The sequence below is a fragment of the Lepidochelys kempii genome, chromosome 1, assembly GCF_965140265.1.
Source record: "Lepidochelys kempii isolate rLepKem1 chromosome 1, rLepKem1.hap2, whole genome shotgun sequence".
NCBI classification, from domain to species: Eukaryota; Metazoa; Chordata; order Testudines; family Cheloniidae; genus Lepidochelys; species Lepidochelys kempii.
Window position 1 is genome coordinate 239,726,091 of NC_133256.1, and position 21,257 is coordinate 239,747,347.

Here is a 21,257-nt window from a genome sequence, read left to right on the forward strand (position 1 = left end):
GAGGAAAAATGGAGTGAAAACTACATGAGGCCCTCAGGATTTGGCCATCTGATTCTATTTGACTTATAGCTTTATATTTTCCATTTCTGTTCTCTAAAACAGCCTGGGAAACTGAGAGAGAGAAACTGAAATGTATCATATAGCACTCTCCAATCTAATGTATTGGGCTCAGAATGTAGCCTCATTCAAGAGGCAAAGAAGGATTACAGCAGCAGCACCTACCCTGAAGATATCATCTTCAGAGGCAGCAGAAACAGCTTCTTTCATGGCCTTGTCTAGCTCCTCTTCGGCTGTCAGGTCTCCGGAGATTGCCCGTCGGATCTCTGGCCCAATGTCGTGCAATGTGCGCAACCCGGCCTGGAAAACAGTACCATGTAACACTGTCTTCATGTAGTTAGGTGAGCAATAAAAACAGTATCACTTTACACTGCACATCATCTGTTGCCAAGCACTTTATGAACATTGATTAATTTAACCTCACCACCTCCCTGTAAGGTCAGCAGGTACTGTTACCCCATTCCCATTTTAGAGGTGGCGAGACCAACTCACAAAGAGGGTAAGTTGCTAAAGGCTGCATAGCAAATTTCTGGCAGAATTGGAAATAGAACCCAGGACTCTTCATTACCAGGTGCTTCTTTTAACAAGTACAGCACATGTGCATAAACATACAAGCCCAAATGAGCAAGCATGGGTGCTTTAGAGTTTGGCTCCTAAATCCATATTCAGGCACACAAATAAAAGAGCTGAACACCTACACTTCAGCTGAAGTCAATGGGAGTTCAGCATCTTTGAAAATCAGGCCAATTTTATTCAGGTACTTAAATATGGAATGGAGAGCTGAATTTTTGGCACTCAGATTTGGAAATTTTAGCCAGAAACTATACGCAGCATTTACCAAACCTTATTAATTGGAACGTGTCTCAATTAGTGTTGTTCTAGGAAACAGTTAAGCTGTCCTATGCTGATGCTGTGTACGTATCAGCCTATTTCTCACATGGCAGATTATTTGCTTGGAGTCCAGTATTATCTCTCTTTCTTACTGTAACAGTTTCAGTAGTCTATAGAGCTGGGGCTTGCCCTGAGTTCTGCAGCTGTAATCAACGCAAAATTCTTTTTTCAGAAATGCAGCGGAAGCTTCTGACATGCAATCTAGCAGTCCACATAGTGAATGAGTGGCAGAACTGAGACTAGATCCCAGGACTCATAGTCCCATGCCCTATCCACTGGACTATGATGCCTCTTGAATCCAGGCATCTGCCTTGTTTTTTTTTTAACTGCCAGATACCGTCCCTTACTTATCCATAATGACTCCCTCCTCAGAGGGGTTTAGGATGAAACATGACAACAGTAACAATCTTACATTTATTTAGTACCAGCTATCCAAATGGAACCCAAAGCACTTGCCAAACATTACCAATGGATTAATCAACTATAAACATAATTCACCCCAGCATCCTGCCAGCATAAGGAAGGGTGCATGGCCTTTGACAGATGTACGTCTATCTGGAGGGGTTGACGTGGCAGCTCAAGGTGCCTCCAATGTTCCCTCTAATGGGGTGTGGGGGCTGTCCGTTGCTCAATACAGTCCCCAAAGTGCATGGCACTTGCTGGGAAGGAGGCATGGCCAAGTGTCCTTGACTGTAACAAGGTTAAGGAGGTGTAAAAACATATTAAACCTCCAGCTCTATGTCCTTGTTTCATTCCTGTGTCACTCAGGCCCATATCTGCCCATGACTCACCTGCAAGGAGAGAGCATTCCGCTGTGAGGGTTTGCCCACGAGGCCTTGTTCTTTACGTTTCTTGAATTTCCGGAAATACTCTTGGATCAGGAAAGTGGCATAAAACTTCCCAACTGTCACCTCATCATCTGTATGGGGGATATTTCCAAAAGCAAGCAAGCAGCTGATTTTAAAGAGTGAATTCACCAGTACAAGCTGCAAAGCTTTGCCATTTACAGAAGAAATACCAGGAACCAAAGAAAGGCAAAGACATTTGTTTTGAGGGTACAAGTACAGCAGGTTAGAGGGCACATTTACTCCAGAGCTATAGCTGTTTGCAGAGGCTCTGTGGGGCTCAGAGATGGCTTACATCTATGGGCATAGGTTAGCTATACTGGTATAGAATGCCTCTAACTGCAGGGCCACCTGATGGGTACATTTGCTATACAGACATGGCTCCTGACCATTTCAGTCGCTTGTACTAATTTCCCAGTTAAGACCTCAACGTCCTACTGTGAGTTAGTACCTGCTATAACCCAAAAGGGAACTTGGATTGCTTCAAACCAAGGGACAAATCCTGCAGTCCTTGCTCTCCCTTTACTCAGCCAAAACTCTCATTGATGTCAATGGGTCAAATCTAACTCAGTTTTTATTTAGGCAAAACTCACGTGGAGTCAATGGAAGTTTTGTGGGACATTGACTTCTGTGAGGACATGGACTGAGCAAAGACTTCAGGATCTGACCTTAACTATAGACGATCCCCAAGGTGCGATTCTGAGTGACAGCCTGAATGGGGGGTCAGGAATAATGCAGCGCTGCTGCGCCTCCCCAGCCCAGCATGAAGGCTCATTATTAAGGTACAAGAGGGGAGACCAGACACCCCGTATCTGGAAACCACCAGTGTCAATCATGCTCCTGCCTAGGATGAGCTGTCAGGAGATGGATGGACCAGAAAAGAAGGGGGTCATTGTTCTGATGCTGTGAGGGGGTCAGGAGTTGGGGGAGGATGGGCTAAGAGGAGGGGCTGTGGGAGGGTAAAGAGGGAGGGATAAAGGGGCTGTGGGAAAGAGAAAAATGGGACAGAGGGTGAGAGGGGAGAGTGAGACAGAAAGTAGGTAGCAGAAAAGGAAGGGAGGGGGAAGGGGACAGAAAGCATGCCTCAGATAAAATCCTGGTGCATACTCCCCAAATCTACCTCAATAACATACTGGGCCAGATGTGGATCTATTCCAATTTACACCAGCTGAGAATCTGGCCCCCTGTGTCCATATGGATCTGACAGGAGTACAAAGCACAGGCCTAGGAACCCAGGAGAAGAGGCCATAGCCTTAGCTCAAGGTTGAAGGTTTATTTTTGACACACTGATAAAAGTGATGTTACTCTGCTCTTATATGCCCTGCCTACGGCTACTAAATGTTGCTTCTCTCCCTGGCATCAAATAGTTACTGACAAGGCAAACAAATAGAACACCCTGTACCAGGGATCACATTAGTGTTATGCAATACTGATAAGCATCTAGCCCTCCAGAGAAAGGCCATGGGCAATGTAAGGCAAAATCCTGTTGTCCTTGGCTCACTGGGAGTGTGTAGAGAACTGTAAACATCACTCCATTTAGATCTGGTGTATGCATCTGAGAATATTGTTTTCTCTTCTACCCTGACATCTCCACCTCCTCCCAAAAGTTGCCCATTTAGAGGGTTACATTGGTACAGGCATGATCTGCACTCAATCTGCTATAATGTCCAGTCTGACAGATACCATCCTGTAGAGGAAAGCATGCCTCCCATATCCTACCCAGAACCACAAAAGTGACAGGATTATGGAAAGACAAACAGCAGGTAGAGAAAGGGGTGACAAGATAGACAAGGAAAGGCTAGTTTGCTCACCACCTGCCGGGGGCACAACCTGATCCAGCAGCTTCATGCTGGTGCGCTTCCAGATTTTCTTAATGATTGCTCGCAGCTCCTCATTGGCTTGCTCCAGGTTACCTGCCAGGGGAATCAGTGAACAGAGGAATTAAGCCAGCTCCAGCAGAGGAGAAAATTTCACACCTATGCTCCGGCATACCAAAAGGAAAAGAGTGGCTCAAAAGTCTGCCGAATGCACTCTCTTACAGCAGGAGAACACTTCAAGAGTAGCAGAGGGCAATTGGATGTGGGCAATGGGAATGTCTGACCATGGCTTACTCCCTCATGCTCACAGCAGGCAGTCTCATTCGGAAATGTGCAGAGAGTCAGGAGCTGCTCACACCTCCCGTGGAGAGATGGAAAGGTGGGAGTGCACATTCTGATTCTGGGTGTGGTTGGACGTCTGCTCTGGATGGGCATTGCCTGAGCAGCCTGGCCGAGGGAGACAGAAAACTGTAGCACCGTTTTATGCTATAAATGACCACATGCATGATCTGATACAGCACTTCCCGCCTTTCCGGAGGTCCAGTGAAGTCAGAGCCGTGACAGGAAAGGGCCTGTGGAGGGGAAATATTTCCAAAGGAAGAACCATCTTGTAGAAACAGCACAGCTAGGAGTCAGGAGACCTGGATTCTACTCCCAGCTCTTCCCCGCTCTGTGCCACAATTTCCCCATCTGCAAAGCATAGATACTACCCACCTCACAGGGAAGTTGAGAGTCTGAATTTGGTGGTGTATGAAGTGCTACAGGGAAGGTACTAGAGACATGCAAAGCATTCTGATGAACTAATACAAAGGGTATTTTAAAGGTATTCTTGCTCATTTTATGAGGAAGGGCTTTGATAGCTTAATAGGTTCCACCTTGGAGGTACATAAGTATGGTACAAAAGTACTTGAGGGGACCATACCAGGGACTAGGATATTGCATATTGCATCCAAGGAACTCTAACCCCTTAACAGACATTACTGAATCAAGCAACACAACACCTCTGGGAGTGAGTAAATATTAGTATCTCCATTGTCTGTGATCCCCTTCCACCTTACAGCCCCTTTGGTTTATTTTTCTGACTCTCGTGTATGCCCCTTCTTCCATGCAGTCCCTTATGCATGGAATTCCCTTCCTTCTGGTGGATCAAACTACCACCCTCTCCTCCCCAAGTGCACTTGCCTCATGGAGTCTATCATTGTTACCCTAAGTGAACTCCCAGGCCCTTACAACCAGATCAATATTGCCTTCTGCACCCCTTGCAGGTTCCACCCCCATCTGGTGCTTTCCAAGCCCCTAATGTTCTGTCAGACTAATGAGGGGCCCAGTTTTGTAAGCCCCCTGTGGACTTACAGTAGGAGTCCCCTCCCCCTCCTGCCTTGCAGGATTGGACCTAACACCAGAAGCTCCTTTGGGAACTCCCTCCTCCCCAATGTTCTGCACAGCACTGTGCACACCAGCAGCTCTTAATGAATGATCACGTTAAGTGACTTGCTCAGGATTACACAGCAAGTCAGTGTCAAAGTCAGGAATTAGAACTCGTGCGTTCTGATTCCCAGTCTCCTGCTTTAACCACGAAGACCACACTTACCTTGTTTGAAGCTAAGGCCACGTCTACACCACAAACTTTGGTCGACGCAAGTTACATTGGCATAAAGCTACCGCAGTTAGTATATTCCTTGTGCAGGTGTGTGTACTTGGCTCCTTGCGCCAGCGCTGCGTGTACTCAGCAGGAGTGCTTGTATCGATGCCCAGTGTGGTGCACCATGGGTAGGTATCCCGGTATGCAACTTGCCACCATCCAGTGTCCACTGCCTTTTGGGAAGTTTGAGCAATGCACGGTGGAGCCAAAACGAATCACCCAGTGACTGGGCGCAAGAGGTCAACTTCCCAGTTTTCAACTGTCTCCATCCCATATTGTTATCTATAGCCCATAATTTTTGCACTTTTAAAAAAAATCCCACGAACCCACACTGCTGCCTCGTTCTCCACCATCTCTGACAGAAGCACGGAGCCTGCACAGCTCTGCACTATTGTCATAAGCGTTGAAAGCACAGGACGGACTATCCTCTGATAACTGCAGAGCTGTAAAGAGACCCAAGTCAGTGGGAAACATGATGATTTCACGGAGGACAGACTGCGGTGGAACACAGTGAGAACCAATGCACAGTTGTCGGTGGCATTCACGGAGCATCTGCAGACAGCGGAGCGTCACTTTTGGGCCCAAGAAACGAGCATTGATGGATGGGACCGCATCGTAACGCACGAGTGGGACAATGAGCAGCAGCTGCAGAACTTTCAGACGGCTCAAGGACACGTTCCTGGATCTGCCTGCTGAGCTTGCCCCAGCCCTCCAGTGCAGGTCACCAGAATGAGAGCTGCATGGACAGCGGAGAAGTGAGTGGCTCTTGCACTGTGGAAACGTCAGTGGGAAACAATTTTGGAACGGGAAAATCCACTGCGGAGGCTACTGTCATACAGGGCCATCAGTCGTCCCCTGCTATGCAGTACTTTGACTCTCAGCAATGTGCAGGCCACAGTGGATGGATTTGCAGCAACGGGGTTCCCAAATTGTGATGAGGCAATAAATGGCACAAATATCTCTATTTTGGCCCCATCACACCTTGCCACAGAGTGCATCAACAGAAAGGGCAACTTTTCTATGGTTATGTAAGTGTTGGTGGATCACTGGGGACACTTCACTGATATCAGCCTTGGCTACTCAGGTTACGTGCATGACGCTCACATCTTTAAGTAAACACAGGACTGTTCAGAAAGCTGCAAGCAGAAACTTTCTTTCCTGACTAGAGGATTATCACTGGGGATGATGAGATGGTAACTGGAGGACCCAGCCTACCCCTTGCTCCCAAAGCCGTATATCTCGACTGCACCAAGGAAAGATTCAACTACCAGCTCAGCAGGTGCAGAATGACAGCTGACTGTGCTTTTGGTAGAGTGAAGGGAGGCTGGCATAGTTTACTGACAAGACAGGCGCTCAGTGGAAAAAAAATTATTACAGCTGCCTGCTGTGTTCTGCATAACATCTGTGAGGCAAAGGGGGAAAAGCTGCCGCCAGGCTGGATGGCAGAGGTGGAGTGGCTTTCTGCTGAGTTTGAACAGCCCGACATACGGGCTATAAGAAAAGGCCAGTGTGGAGCTATCCGGCCCAGGAAGGCTTTGAAAGAGCACTTTTACAGCAAGCCACAAGTAATGTGCTGTGGTGTTCTGTGCCCTGCCTGTCTCTGCAGTTTTGCAGCCTGCCAGGAGTTATGTGAGGTTGGGGTACATCTATGAATATAACAGTGTCAGTGCACCTACTCGTTTTGTGTTGCTCGTGGTACATTGATGATTATTACATTGTGCCTGTCACTGGATCTATGAGTTGTGTCACACTGTACGATAACAAGTAAGAGGAGGTTACTCACCTGTGCAGTAACTGACGTTCTTCAAGATGAGTGTCCCTGGTGGGTGCTCCACTCCAGGTGTTGCTGCACCCCGTGCCTTCGCTCGGAGATTTTTACAGCAGTACTTGCACGGGCCGCACACTTGTGGTGCCTCGCTCACGTGCCAAATGTGCCTCAATAATATGTGCACGTGGTCTGGGCTCTTCAGTTCCTTCTCTACACCAGAGACAGCTCCAAACTCCGAAGTAGAGGGGAGGAGGGTGGGTAGTGGAGCACCCACAGGGACACTCATCTCGAAGAATGTCAGTTACTGCACAGGTGAGTAACCTCCTCTTCGAGAGAGAGATGTCCCTGTGGTGCTCCACTCCAGGTGACTGAAAAGCAGTATCTCTTAAGGAGGTAGGGACTTCGGATTTGGTAAGAAAGCTGTAGACAGGACAGCTCGGCCCATTCGAATGTCGGTCGGGGTCCTGAGTAAGAGCATAATGTTTAGCAAAGGTATGCTCTGAAGCCCAGATGGCAGCGTTGGAAATACCTGTGGGGGGAATGTTACGTAAGAATGCCACAGACGTTGACACAGATCTGGTGGAGTGTGCTCTAACAGAAGTTGGAGGATTCATCTTCTTTAGTTGGTAGCATAGGCGGATGCAGTCTGCTATCCAACTGGATATTCTCTGGGTAGAGATGGATTTGCCTGTGGATCGTTCTGCGATTGAAATGAAAAGTTTAGGGGAAGCCCTAAAGGGCTTAGTCCTATCCAAATAAAAGGACAATACTCTGCACACATCGAGTATGTGCATTGCTGATTTGAAAGTGTTCACATGCGGTTTAGGAAAGAAGGTTGGTGGATGGATAGGTTCATTGAGGTGGAAGGAGGAATGCACCTTCGGAAGAAATTTAGGATGTGTTCAGAGCGTGACTTTGTCTTTAAAAAATATAGTGTACTGTGGGTCAACATAAGCGCTCCAAGTTCTCCTACACATCTGGAAGATGTAATGGCAACTAAAAACGCAGTTTTCATGGATAGATGTGAGAGTGAGCATGTTGCAAGTGGCTCAAATGGATGGCACATCAAGCATGTGAGGACGAAGTGTAGGTCCCAGGGTGAGTGGGTGGTCTAATGTCCAGGGATAGGGTCTGGAGGCCCTTGAGGAACCGCTTTGTGATGGGGGGGGCGAAGATAGTAGCGTTTCCCGTCTTATTGTGGAAAGCCGTAATTGCTGTTAAATGTACCTTTACGGAGCTAAAGGAGAGCCCAGATAGCTTAAGTTCTAAAAGAAAGTCTAGTATTAGTGAAAGAGGGGTGTAAGCAGGAGCGGTTTGCTTGGCGGAGCACCAGTGAGTGAACCTAGTTCATTTATGGAGATAGGTGGTATGTGTGAACTGTGTTCTGCTATGTAATAGTACTCTTTGTACCTGTTCAGAGCAATTTAGTTCCTCATTAGAGAACCATTGATGAGCCATGCTTTGACGTCCAGCCATTGTTATGTTGGCGTGATTTAGTTTACCCTTGCGTTGTGATAATAGGTTCAGAAGGGGGTGGGGAAGTGGAATCGGCGGGCAAAGTGACATCCTCGTTAAAAATTAGTACCATGCTTGTCTGGGCCACGTAGGGGCTATTAGTATGACTCTGGCCCTCTCCTCTCGCATTTTTGTAACACCCTGTGAAGAAGTGGTATCGGGGGGAATGTGAATAGGAAATCATCACTCCATTTGATGATGAATGTGTCTCCCACCGAGTGCTTTCCTAGGCCCACTCTGGAACAGAATTTCGGGCATTTTTTTTGGTCACGGTTGCAAAAAGATCCAGTCATGGATAGCCCCATATTTTGAATATGTTGTATAGGATGGTATTATTTATCTCCCATTTGTGATCTAGGGGAAAAGATCTGCTGAGCTTGTTCGCAGTGGTGTTTAGTGAACCAGGTAGGTAGGAGGCTGAAATTTGGATATTGTGTTGGAGGCACCAATTCTAAAGTTTCATAGGCTCCGTGCAGAACGAGTGGGATCAAGCTCCTCTTTGTCTCTTTATATAAAACATGCAGGTGATGTTGTCAGTCATGATCCTGATGTGTTGGTTCTGGATGTGTGGGAGAAATTGGAGGCAGGTGTTGCGGACCGCTCGAAGCTCTAAAAGATTTATGTGTAATGAAGCTTTTGTAGGGGACTAGAGTCCCTGAGTGGTGTGGTGTGCCATGTGAGCCCCCCCAAACCGTGAGGGGAGCATCTGTGGTAATTACAACAGAGGGGGACTCCTGCTCAAACGGGACTCTGAAGCAGAGGTTGTGTGGAAGAGTCCACCATGTGAGTGAGTCCTTGACTTTGGTAGATATGGATAGAAGTCTGTTTAGGCCGTGCACATTCGGTCTGTAGACAGTGGTCATTCAACCCTTCAGACATCACATGTAGAGGCGTGCATTCTTGACCAGAAAAGTGCAAGAGGCCCTATGGCCAAGAAGTTGCAGACAGTTCCGGACAGTGCCCTGCAGGCTGTTTTGCAACTTGGCGACAAGATTCTTTATGGTGTTGAGTCTGTCAGATGGGAGAGATGCAAGTCTGGTTATGGAATCAAGGTGAGCTCCTATGAACTCTAGTAATTGAGTAGGAGTTAATGTGGATTTGTTTTTGTTTATTTGTATGCCCAGACCCTGGAAGCAGTCGAGAGCTTGGATGGCCTCCCTGAGAGTCTGTGCATTGAGCAGGCAATCGTCCAGGTAGGGAAAAATTATGACTCCTTTTTTCGTAGGTGCGCCGTTGCCACCACGAGAATGCAGGGTGCTGTTGAGAGGCCAAAGTGCAGAACCTGTATTGGTAGTGGTTTGAGCCTGTAACAAATCTGAGAAAACGCCTGTGGGCAGGGTGTATAGATACATGAAAATAAGCATCCTGCAGGTCGAGGGCTGAAAATCAATCTTGCTGCTCCTGCACTGGAATTATGGCTGTGAGGGTAACCATTCTGAATTTTAGCTTTTTGACGAATTTGTTGAGTCGCCCGAGGTCAAGGATGGGTCCCCATCTCCCACTTTTATTTTCTGTCAAAAAGTGGTGGGAATAAAAACCCTTTCCCCTGTGCTGATTGGGCACTGTCTCGACTGCTCCTATTTGTAGAAGATGTTGCACCTCTTGTTGGAGCAAGTGGTCATGAGAGAGGACCCTGAAGAGGGACGGGGGGCGCGGGGGCAGTTGAGGGTGTATGGACAGGAAAGGGATGGAATAGCCCAATCGGATGACCTCTAGGGCCCATCTATCCATAGTGATGGCTCCCCAGTTGTGGTAGAATGGGAGTAAACGGTGACCAAAAAGTTGGATGCAAAGTATAAGCGCTGGAGTAAGTGGGAGGTCTTGTATATCCTCAGCTAAGGCTTCAAATCTGCTTATGAGATGGAAGGGTTTGCAATGGTACTGATGTTGTGGGGCGTCATCGCTGATGCCTGGGTCTCTGGCAGTGTTGCTGCTGGTGGTCATATGACCTCTGTTGTTGTGTGTAGGCCGGGTATCGTGGGCGTTGGTAAGGCTGATACCTGTATTGTCTTCTTCTAGGTGCTGGTGCCTAGGGATCTAAGCATCGCTCTGGAATCCTTCATTGTGTGCAGCACCTCATTGGTTTTTGCTGCAAATAACTTCTCGCTATCAAAGGGAAGATACTCCATGGTGTTTTGAATCTCACATGGGAAAGAAGAAGAGGTAAACCATGAAGCTCGATGCATCATTATGACCATCGTGGTGGACCTGGCAGCTGTGTCTGCAGCATTGAGGGCAGCCTGCAATGCCGTGTGGGAAATAATCTGCCCTTTAGAGACTATTGCTTTGAATTGTTGTCTCTTGTCCTCTGGGATGTCATTAATAAAGTCCATGAGTTTCCCGTAATTTCTGTGATCATATTTGGCCAGTAGGGCCACGTAGTTTGCCACTCTAAATTGTAGTGTGGATGATGCATAAACTTTGTGGCCGAGTAGGTCGATTCTTTTGCTGTCCCTGTCAGAGGGAGTGGACTGGAAATGCTGCTGTTTGTTCTTTTGGTTGGCTGATTCTACTACCAGTGAATTTGTTGCTGGATGCGTGAAAAGGAATTCTGAGCCCCTGAAGCGGATATAGTATTTCCGGTCTGCCCTTTTGCAGGTAGGGGATATGGTGGCTGGGGTTTGCCAGATATTCTTGGCAGGGTCCATAATGGCTCCATTAATGGGTAGAGTGATCTTGGAGGAGGTCAAAGGTTGTAATATGTCGGTCAGCTCATGCTGAGTCTCCAACACCTCCTCCAGAGTGATCTTGAGCTCATTGGCCACTCTTTTGAAGAGGTCCTGAAAATGAGTAAAATCATCCGCTATTGTTGGGGGTGGGGGCATAATAGCCTCTTCCGATGAGGTGGATGAATTATTATTATTTTGGGAGGGTTCAGGGCCTCCTCATCTGCATGCACCGTTGCAGGAAGCTCCTGTCTGTCTGTCGCAGAACTGTGGATGGGTATAGAAGGAGATCTAATGTCACCTCTGTGTGGGCTATATCGGCTACCGTGATGCCTGCTGTAGGACCCCCATGGGTTTCAGTAATGCCATTGTCAGGGGAAGGGCATGGGTGCTCCCATCCACCGGTGTCCATACCAGGGTGGTAAGTCCCTGGGTCTTCTTGGTCCCATGCTAGTCGGGGTGTGAAGGGGGGAGGAATGGTATGGTGAAAAAACTCCCTCCACTTCGTCGTCCCCATTACTAGAAAAGTGAGAGGGAATAGGGGATAGCTGTCGGTGCTGTGCTGACGGTCCCGGTGAGAGATCGGTACCAAGTAATGGAGAATGTGGAGTTGGTGAGATTAGCAAATCGCTGGAATGAATAAATTGTGGTGCCATGGTAGAAGGATCCAGAATATACAGCGCTGAGTGTGGCGGGGGTGCCAAAGGGTCGGCCGGTGCCGATTGTTGCAGCACTGTATGCATAGTCATAAGTGGCTGAGATGTCGGTGCCAGGACAGCAACCATACTTGTGCGCATCACAGGCATGCTCAGCTGAGTAGGCACTGAGTCCTTTGCGGTATTGTGTGGTGCTGTATTAGAACAGGCAGGAAACTTTAAGCCCTGTTGCCTCGGCACCGGAGTGGTGTGTACCGGCAGCAGCTGGGGTACAGACAGTGCCAGAGGTGCCCAGAGCGTTGTATGTGTTGAGCCACAGAGCGGTCGGCACTGACGAGACAGACCTGTTCGGAGACCATTTGGATGCTGGCTGGTCTCTGTGAGGTGATGAAGCTGGCTGTTTTTCTGTTTTTTTTCTTCTCCTTTGGACTTAGGAGGGCTCTGTCTCAAGTAGGACTCCTGACCTGGGTCAGAGGCAGGTCTGTGGGACTTCTCCATTAGGATTAACTTGAGTCTCTGTCCTTTTGTGCCCTACCCTTCAGTTTATTGCAGTGGACACATTTTTGCGGGACGTGGGATTCTCCCAAACAGCGAACACATTGAGAATTGCCATCAGAGATAGTGATGGCTTCTCTGCACGTAGTGCATCTCTTAAAACCTGGCAAGCCAGGCATAGTATAAACTGTCTCGCTGACAGAAAAAGAATGGGAAGAAAATTTTTTTTTTAAGAGAAGGGGGAAATGAAACTTATTTGACTAGAAAAGACTACATAAACTGTATAAACAACTAATAATCTATCTAAAGCGAGAACTAATTGAGCGAGATTGCTGAGCTTCGTCTCAGGCTGGGGACGATGGAAAAGGAACTGAGGAGCCCGGGCCGTGTGTGCGTGTTACTGAGGCACATTCAGCGCATGAGGCAGGCAGTGCACGTGTGAGTACTGCTGTAAAAATTTCCAAGCGAAGGCACAAAGGCGCACCAACACCTGGAGTGGAGCACCCACAGGGACAGCTCTTGAAGAAGAAGTAGTGGTTTCAGAACTGCTATGGACTTTGCATCGTATGTTGTGAACTAGTAAAGATGAATTATTTTCCAAATAATAGAATTTTATTCAGTAACAAAAGCTGTGCAAAGAGAAATCTGTGCAATTTAAAAGCAAATATATTAAAAAATGAATACATGACTGGAATAGAACTTAACAAGGGATGTTCATTTTACCTACACATACAGCAACCGTGGCTTTCACAGCTCAGCGTAGGTGAAGCTGTGGTTGTCTTTAATGTCCCTCACAGTGGAGTGGTAGGGGTAGGGATGCGGGCCTTGATGCTGCAGGGAATATTGAGGGGGCTGTAGGGAGATGTTGCTTGGAGTTACCCAGGAACTGCAAAGGGAGGTACCCCAGGATTGTTGAACCTGTAGGTCCACAAGAGTCTTCAGCATCTGTGTTTGCTACTGGAGAAGCCTCACTGTGTCTGGTGCATCTCCCTCTCCACTTCCTGCTGGGAGTCCTGGGCCTTTCTCCTGTCTGCTCTTTCCTTCTCCAGGGTCTCTGCAACATTCACCCTTCAGGCCCTGTGCTCACAGTCTGATGCAACATTGACTTGCAGGATCTCACTGCACTTGTCATCCTGAGTCCTCTTCTTTCTCCTCCTTATCTGGCTCAGGCATGCCAGGTGTGTGTCGGGGGAGCCCCCTCAGGGCTGCAGTGGCAGCAGCTGCAACAAATCATGGAGTTACCGCTGTCAGTACAGTCACAATGGAAAGTGAAGATTCAGAACTCCCTTCCCTGGCTCCCCATAAGATTTAAACAAGACATGCTTACTGTCACTTCCGCTTCGAAGTGCTTGTGCGCCGTGCCACTCAAAGCACCAGTCACGCTGAGAGTGGCCTGCCTGGGTGACAGAAGTGAAAAGGGAATTGCTTGGCTGCATGAGACTATGAGTATAGGGCTATGGCACTGAATACTGGCACCACTGTCCACAGGCAGTGGTGATTTTAGCTGATATCTCCCTCCTGAGGGTATCAAGGGCACAGAGAGCACAGCTGTTGCTGGCATCCTGAAGACGATTTGGCCCATATGCTCCTAGCCTACGCACTGCAATGGTGCCAGCCTAAGTTATCGCTGACTGGTGTGGGAAAGCGTCCTATGGCAGAGGAAGAAATAAAACTGCCATCCCTAGAAACCTTTGGCAGGGGATTGCAGATACTGCCAGGAAAGTTCCATTGCGATTTCTCAGGAGGATTCAAGGGACACCTCTGTGTTCCCAAACAAACCGCCCTACATGCTCTGCCTGCCTAACTCTCCAGGGGAATGAAAAGCAGATAAAAGTGCTCTCTCTCTTTCATCTACCGCTACCTGTTCTAGCACAAGTCAATCAATGAAAAGTTGATAGCTACATCCTGTTGGATTGGGGGCCCCATCAGTACATCATTTCAATGGGAAATACAATTACACACTTACCCGAGCTTTCTTCCCCTGCATGGGCTCGCCTGTGCCTGACTGCTGGGACTGACTGGACTGCGGTGGAGACAAAAACAGGTCCTGGCTCACGGCATAGCAGGACCCCCGGTCAAATGTTCCTCTTCCTTCTCCTCCTCCTCCTTGCTGTTCATGCAAGGTGCTGGTGACTTAAGCTCCTTGGAGGTCTCTACAGTGGTCTGTGGGGTGGAGGTAGGCTCTCTCTCAAGTAAGGCATGCAGCTCTTTGTAAAAGCAGTAGGTCCGCAGCTCAGCAGCAGATTGACATTCTGATATTCTTGATGCCGTTCCTTCACTTCCATGCGGCACTGCCACTGATCCCTGCGTACCCCTTCTCCTGTGTCCCCTGTGTAATCTGCTCAAAGATGTCCACATTTCTACAGCTGGTCCATAGCTGTGCTTGCACAGCCTCTTCTCCCCGTAAAACCAGGAGATCCAATATCTCCTGTCTACGCCAAGCCGGAGCACATCTGGAGTGGGTAGCTGGCATGGGCAGCTGGACAGTTGCACACAACAATAGAGAGCTGCTAGGTGTCTCGCCAAGCTGGACAACCAGGAGAAGACATTTCAAAAATTCATAGTGCTTTAAAGGTAGGGTTGCCTTCTGGTCTCCACTGACCCCTGGGCAGTGGTGTTCACAATTGTGACCTGAGTGGTTAGTGTCGGGCACTGTGGGACAGCTGCTGAAGGACTGGTAGGGTCAACATAAGTAATGCAGTGTCTACACTCACACTTTGCCAACCTCAGTACATAGACCCTGGCTCAAAGCTGTTCTGGGAGGGGATGTTACTGCAACGCTGGAATGGGGCACGTACATTGGTGGGAGACAAATGTAAGTGTAGACACGTGCACAACTAGGTCAATGCAAGTGACTTATTTGCCAGTTAACCTGACATTGTAGTGTAGACCAAGCTTAAGGAAGCAAAGTAGCATTTTTCCCCAGGAGATGATTAACCCATGGAACAGTCCGCAGAACGAAACAGTACAAGGAGGAAGCACAAAAGAGTTTGAGGCTAGGACAGATGTGAACGTCAAATCCTGTTTCTGGTTCTATGTGCTCTAAAATGGGAGATGGATTAGGGGGCCCGAAGGTTGGTTTTTACCTGAGAAATGCCTCTGTTTATGGCCAAGATCCTTGGTCAAGCTGTCTTAGCACAGGCTCCAAGGACTTAAAGCCACCTTTGTAGCTGATCCCCTGAGCCTGAGGGTAAGAAGGGGCTGACTCAGCCCCCAGCGTAATTTAGAACAGGATAGGTTACAGTTCTATTGGCCCAGGATTGCAAGGCACTCTCAGCCATGTCCTCTATTACCTCCGACAGCTAGGGAGGCCAGTACTGGGTGGTGCTTATATGGCCAGACCAACTCCATGCTACGTTTGGACTCCCCTACACAAGGGATCTCCTCAGCTGTCCTTTATGGCAGTTCTCCTCCTGCAAAGGTGACAGAGTGGGGGCTAAGGATCTAGCCCTCTGGACTGGCCAGTGATTGTTCTTTGGCAGCATCTTTTCTCGATCCTAGAGTGGTCAGTAATTTCAGGCTGCTACCCCAGAGCCTATTTGCTGCCCTCTGAAGGTGCAGATTTACAGCTTTGGCACATATGCCACATTTCCCCCTCTTTTCCTGACTGTTATCTGAGCATTCAGTACGGCTGCAGCTTTAGTTGCAAGATCATCTAAGAGGGAATTCTAGGAAAATTACTAATAATCAGAAATGATACTACAAAGGTACCAGTTGCCTGGATGACGCTTAGCTAGAAACATTGTACTGTTCCTCTGAGGTGTTATTCCTTTCTACACATTTACATTTGCTTCCCATGCCAAACACTCAAAGTGAATAGCTGGAATCATTTTATGCATGTGATCTCCATATGTCATTTTCAGACCTAGTAAATTTCAGCATAGGTGTCATCCATCTACACTCCCAGTCACATGCATGAAATAAAACCACATGCGTCGTACACATTTTTTGAGATTAGGAGGTGCAGCCTGAACAGGTTACCTTCAGTTTTGATCCTCAGTGCTGTTCTGACCAACGCAAAGAGGGTGGCATTAAACATGACAGTCCCATCACTGTTCAGTGGCATATTCATAGAGACTAGGCGCTAAGGGGTAGGGAGAAGAAACAGAACAATCATGCAGTCAACACACACTACTCAGCAACACGTTTTTTCTCATGCCCTCACACCACCCTCCTGACTTATCACCCCTCCCACCAATGCGGGCACAGTCCATGTGCTTGGTTACCCAGATAGGAAAGGATGCTTCATATCATCATAACAGTAGAATGTGTTTGCCCAGAGGCATATACTATAGTACCTTAATGTGGATAACCCTTTCTAGGCCAGGACATACTTCATCTCTCCACTTTCCCCAGAAGCAAGTGGGCATGTACCCACAATGCATCTACGCAGACTGGTATTTATTACAGTAAAAGCAACATTTTACATTTATATGGCATCTTTAATTCCTAATGACTGTGAAGTGCTTTGCAATCTATAAGGAATCACTTTGCCCACCACTGAAATGTAGCTACCTCTGGTGCAGAGCTGTTTAATAGATCACAGAAACTCTCCACCACCTTTTAGGACATGAAGTTAATTCCATATCCTACTGCAACTGCATGGAGAATTTTAGTGAGGCAGACTATAGCTGTCTAAATCAGAATGTGGATGATAATGCAATTATCTAATTAACATCCTTCCCCTTGTGCCAGATGATCTATAATGACACAAAAGCCTTGATTTTACATTTTATCCTAAAGGTGGGACTTTCACAAACACTTTGCCCCCAACACCTCCACACTGGGCATGGTTCAGTGCTGACTTGGAGGGAAAAATGCCAGCTGCTGACTCCCCAGCTCCACTTTCTGCAGTTACTGGGTTTCAGTGATTCAACCAGACCCTGCTTAGCAAGAAAGATCTGGTAAAATAACAGGCTGAAGTGATCTGGTTGCAGCCACGAAAAGTAATGTATTTCTGCCCAAAGCTTTGTTATATTCTAAGACTGATAATAACCAGCTACAAGAGGAACATGTCAACTTTATAAGACTCTGAAGAAGGACAAATCTGTCCATAGATGAGAAAGGAAACACTAAGGCTAGAAACAGATCTGTCACAAGGGAAAATCCTTTCTGATGACTGGAAGCTTTTAACTAAGGAACTGAGGAGGAAATTTTCACACAAAGATTCTCCTCCTCTCCCATCTCCTCTTATTTCAATATGTAGGTAATACTGCTGTTTAGTCTGTAGACATTATTTAAGGAATGATAACTCATCCCAGGTGCATTATTAGGTACAAGGAAAAATCTAAAAGCTATTTCCCCTCCCCTGTTATTTCTGTCTATCCTTCAGAGACCATATATAGCGTATCTATTTATCTGTCTCTACTGCATGCATACATCATTGATGTTTGAGGACTACAGTTATCCAAGAGCCTTATTAGTGATATGGCTAATGGATTCCCACCAGGGCACTGAATTCAACTAGAAACTGCCTGCCATCTCTCAGCAGAAGAGCCCTGGGGGAGGTTACTCCCATCTGAAACAGGCAGGAGATAGGATTACAGAATACTGGGTTATCGGAGTAAACACATACTATTCCTGGCTTCCCCATTAGGGGGCAGCAGACTTCCTCAGATGGGTCTTTATAGCCTACATGACTCTGTTTCTCCAGATAATATGTCTATAGCATCTACCACTATGTATACCTGATCATTCCTGTGCCAGGGATTCTGCAAACTCTAGCAAGGAGTCTATAATGTAGGCTAACAAATGGCCTGACTAGAAGCTAAGACAGCAGCAAGCAGTGTTTACCAGATAATTCGCGAGAACCTACGCTCTAGATTATCAGTAAATAAAGCTGTAATTTGTTACATCTGTGCTTCCTCTGATGTTCTTCCCTCCTCCAACCTCCTCCCAACTGCACTGTCTTACTTTGCAAGCCACTCGATGAGGACAGAGCTTCCCAAAGCCCAGCGGAGGCTGAATCCGCCGGAGCAGCGTCACCACGTCCAGGTGTTTGATCCGTCCCCTGGGGAAGAAAATACAATATCAATGATATAAGGGCCTGCCAATCCATCTGGAGAGGGCCTGAGAGCAGATGCTGTTAGAAACATATATAGAAGGTCTCCATCCCAAGATTGCCAGAACCATTCTGTGTTAACGTGACATAGCAGGTGGCTTTATACGGTGCCTCTCATACTAAGTGTATCTCTCCAGGCTTGCACAGCCATGAGTTAGCTCCTACTAGTTTGACTGTGTAAGAAAACACAACAATCATTATACACTTAGGCCAATATTGCAAAATTGGCCATGGATTTCAGTGCCCCAGTTTCTATGTGCCCAACCTGACACTGTGGGCACCCAAAATATTGAATCAGCCAAAATCAGTGGTCACCTTTGAAAACATAGGCCTTAGTAAACAGCATTGCAGACAGGGCTGGCCTTGTGAGCCATGCACGAGGTTTCTCTTTTCCTTGTGCTCTGTTTCAGACACAACCCTGATCCACCACCCCTCAATTCTTGTTTATGCTCCTATCTGTCTCTGCGGCCAGCGGGCAATGCAAAGAATCCAGTCCCTTAATGCCTCCATACACCCATTTTGAAAGCTGCAATTTGGCTTTCCAAACTTTGTAAATGGGTCACCAAAAGTGAAAAACTCAAACGGGGAAGGGATGGGAGTTGCCACAACCAGAGTTGGAATCTCAGGCAGGCGGGGGTGGCATGGACATACAAATAGGATTGAGAAAAAGAGACCATTCACAGGTGGATCGTTACAGGTGATATTTGTCATATGACTCCAGCAACCTTATGGCTAACCCTGTTTACAAACATCCTGGGGTTGTTTACACATGAGAATTAATCTGGAATAAAGAAGGATGTGAATTTCAAATAGGTTAACTATTCCCGATTAACTCCATGTGTGGATGCTCTTATTCTGGAAATAAGAGTGCCTTATTCTGAATTATCTTAAACCAAGTGGATTAAGCTAATTTGGAATAAAGCATTCTTATTCAGGAATAAAACCATCCACACATGGGGTTAGTCAGGGATAGCGCCTCAGGAATGGCTATTCTGAAATAACTTCCCATGTCAACATGCCTTGGATATTAGGCCTGTTTTATTAACAAGTGGAATGTTTATTTCAGCACGGAGGTTATCCCTTATCTTTATCGAAAATTGCTCTGGACAGCCACCAGCGATGGCCAAAAGGGACCTCTGTTTAAATGTCACTTCCAACAATGTGACACAGCCCCAAACGCTGCACAGCCAGAATTAGCTATGAATCCAATGAGTCTTGAACTCATGATCTCTTTGTCAGAGCCAAGTAATTTACACCCACGTTAAGGCCCCTTTACAATGTCAGAGTGGCTTAAAGAGGTCTTGTGTAAATGAGCATCAGACCCAAGAGTGTTTCCGACTGAGCCATATTGGTGCCTGTGGGTCAAATTCTCCTGTCAGTTGCACTTGTGCAAACTTATTAACGTCAGTGGAGTTGCAGGGGTGGAACAGAGGGGAGAATTTGGCCCTCCACATGCAATGCATATTTGCAGTGATGCAGGCTGTGGTGGGCACAACCACATAGCGGCTGGCTGGAATGACACATGGAAACACAAAGAATGAACGCTGCAGCTTTGGTGTGAGCTAAATATGGGATGCAGAGCAGAAGGCATAAAAGTTACAGAATCCGGGTCTTATAAGGGCTCAAAGACCTGTTTCTATGGCTACCCAAGAAGGGTCAGACTGGCCAGGTCGCAGGCCAGTACTACAGCAAGTGATCCAGTGTACCAATCCACTCAACAAGCCTCCTTCTTAATGCACATCCCCCACTGGCCTGTTTATTAATCTGATAAATGGCCTATATTTTTCCAAGCTGTGCACAATTTAAAATTACGTGCAGCTGGGAAAAAAAATGCAGACCATTTACTAGACTTTCTACTGCTCACATATCCTGGAAGAGCTGCTTCTGTATCTGATTCACATGTGGAGAGATGGGGGAGGTTTCAGCTTCTGCTTCCCTTTTTGAGTTTTCACAGAGATTTACATATACTGTATTCTTGCCGGATTTGCTTCCTGTCATGAGAAGATGCCACCCTATTGCATTGGGTCTGGGATGCCAGACTTTTCAGAGAATAGAGACTGTGCATCAGAAGTTAGCATTTTCTAAAGTTCAGGTCCGGTCACTTACTTGGCTTCAGGGTCATACTCTGCCCAGATCCTTTTAAACTCGTCAAGGTGATGTGGCCCCAGAATGGACCAGTCCCGCGTCAAGTAGTCAAAGTTATCCATAATAACAGCTACAAAAAGATTGATAATCTGCAAAGACAGAGGTGATGTGAAGGAGGAGGCATGTAACATCAGACTTTCCTTGGCTTCCAGTTTGCGTCCAAAGGCTGGATTTTGAATTATACGGTCCTGTGTGGTTTGACTGTCTCTCTTCTCATGAGTGATACCATGTCAAGTGAGATAAGCAGAGGCTCTTGATTTAAATGGGAAGGTGTTGGAGGCAAGATGTTCTCAGCAAGGACCCCTCAAATCTTGCCCCCCACAACTGATTGATGAAGCCCATGTTTGCTGAGCTTTTGGGTATGCTGCAAGGCCTACCTATTTATACAGGCTTTTTCCTGGGAGGAGCCTGGTTTTTTTTCCCCTTGGGGGCAGAGTTGGAGTCATTTACTGGCATAGAGCCAAATGGTTTAAAAATATTGTAGACATCCTAGGAGGGTGTTTGGAGCTCTAATGGCCAGCTGCACAGTGTGTGCTGCAGTAGTGCATAATAGCAGGAGAACTGTACTGCCAGGACGGAACAGATGCCAGTGGGATATGCCGTTTTCACAGTAATAGAAACAGTGGATAAAAAACAGATTGAAGGTAGGAGGGAAGGTGGGAGTGAGGCACTGGTGGCCTCACTTCAGACCTCAGGCCA

At 47.1% G+C, this 21,257-nt stretch overlaps 1 protein-coding gene across 1 annotated transcript in view; it reads right to left on the reverse strand.

Moving 5' to 3' along the window:
* The window catches only part of CACNA1C (calcium voltage-gated channel subunit alpha1 C), a 704,670-nt gene that overhangs the window by 17,223 nt on the left and 666,190 nt on the right, over positions 1 to 21,257 (reverse strand). The window contains exons 38-43 of the mRNA XM_073320186.1: positions 20,520 to 20,647; positions 18,266 to 18,362; positions 16,329 to 16,436; positions 3,605 to 3,701; positions 1,740 to 1,867; positions 223 to 357 (exon numbers count right to left, since the gene is read on the reverse strand). Of these exons, the coding sequence (XP_073176287.1) occupies positions 223 to 357; positions 1,740 to 1,867; positions 3,605 to 3,701; positions 16,329 to 16,436; positions 18,266 to 18,362; positions 20,520 to 20,647 (693 nt within the window). The remainder of the gene's footprint in view (positions 1 to 222; positions 358 to 1,739; positions 1,868 to 3,604; positions 3,702 to 16,328; positions 16,437 to 18,265; positions 18,363 to 20,519; positions 20,648 to 21,257) is intronic.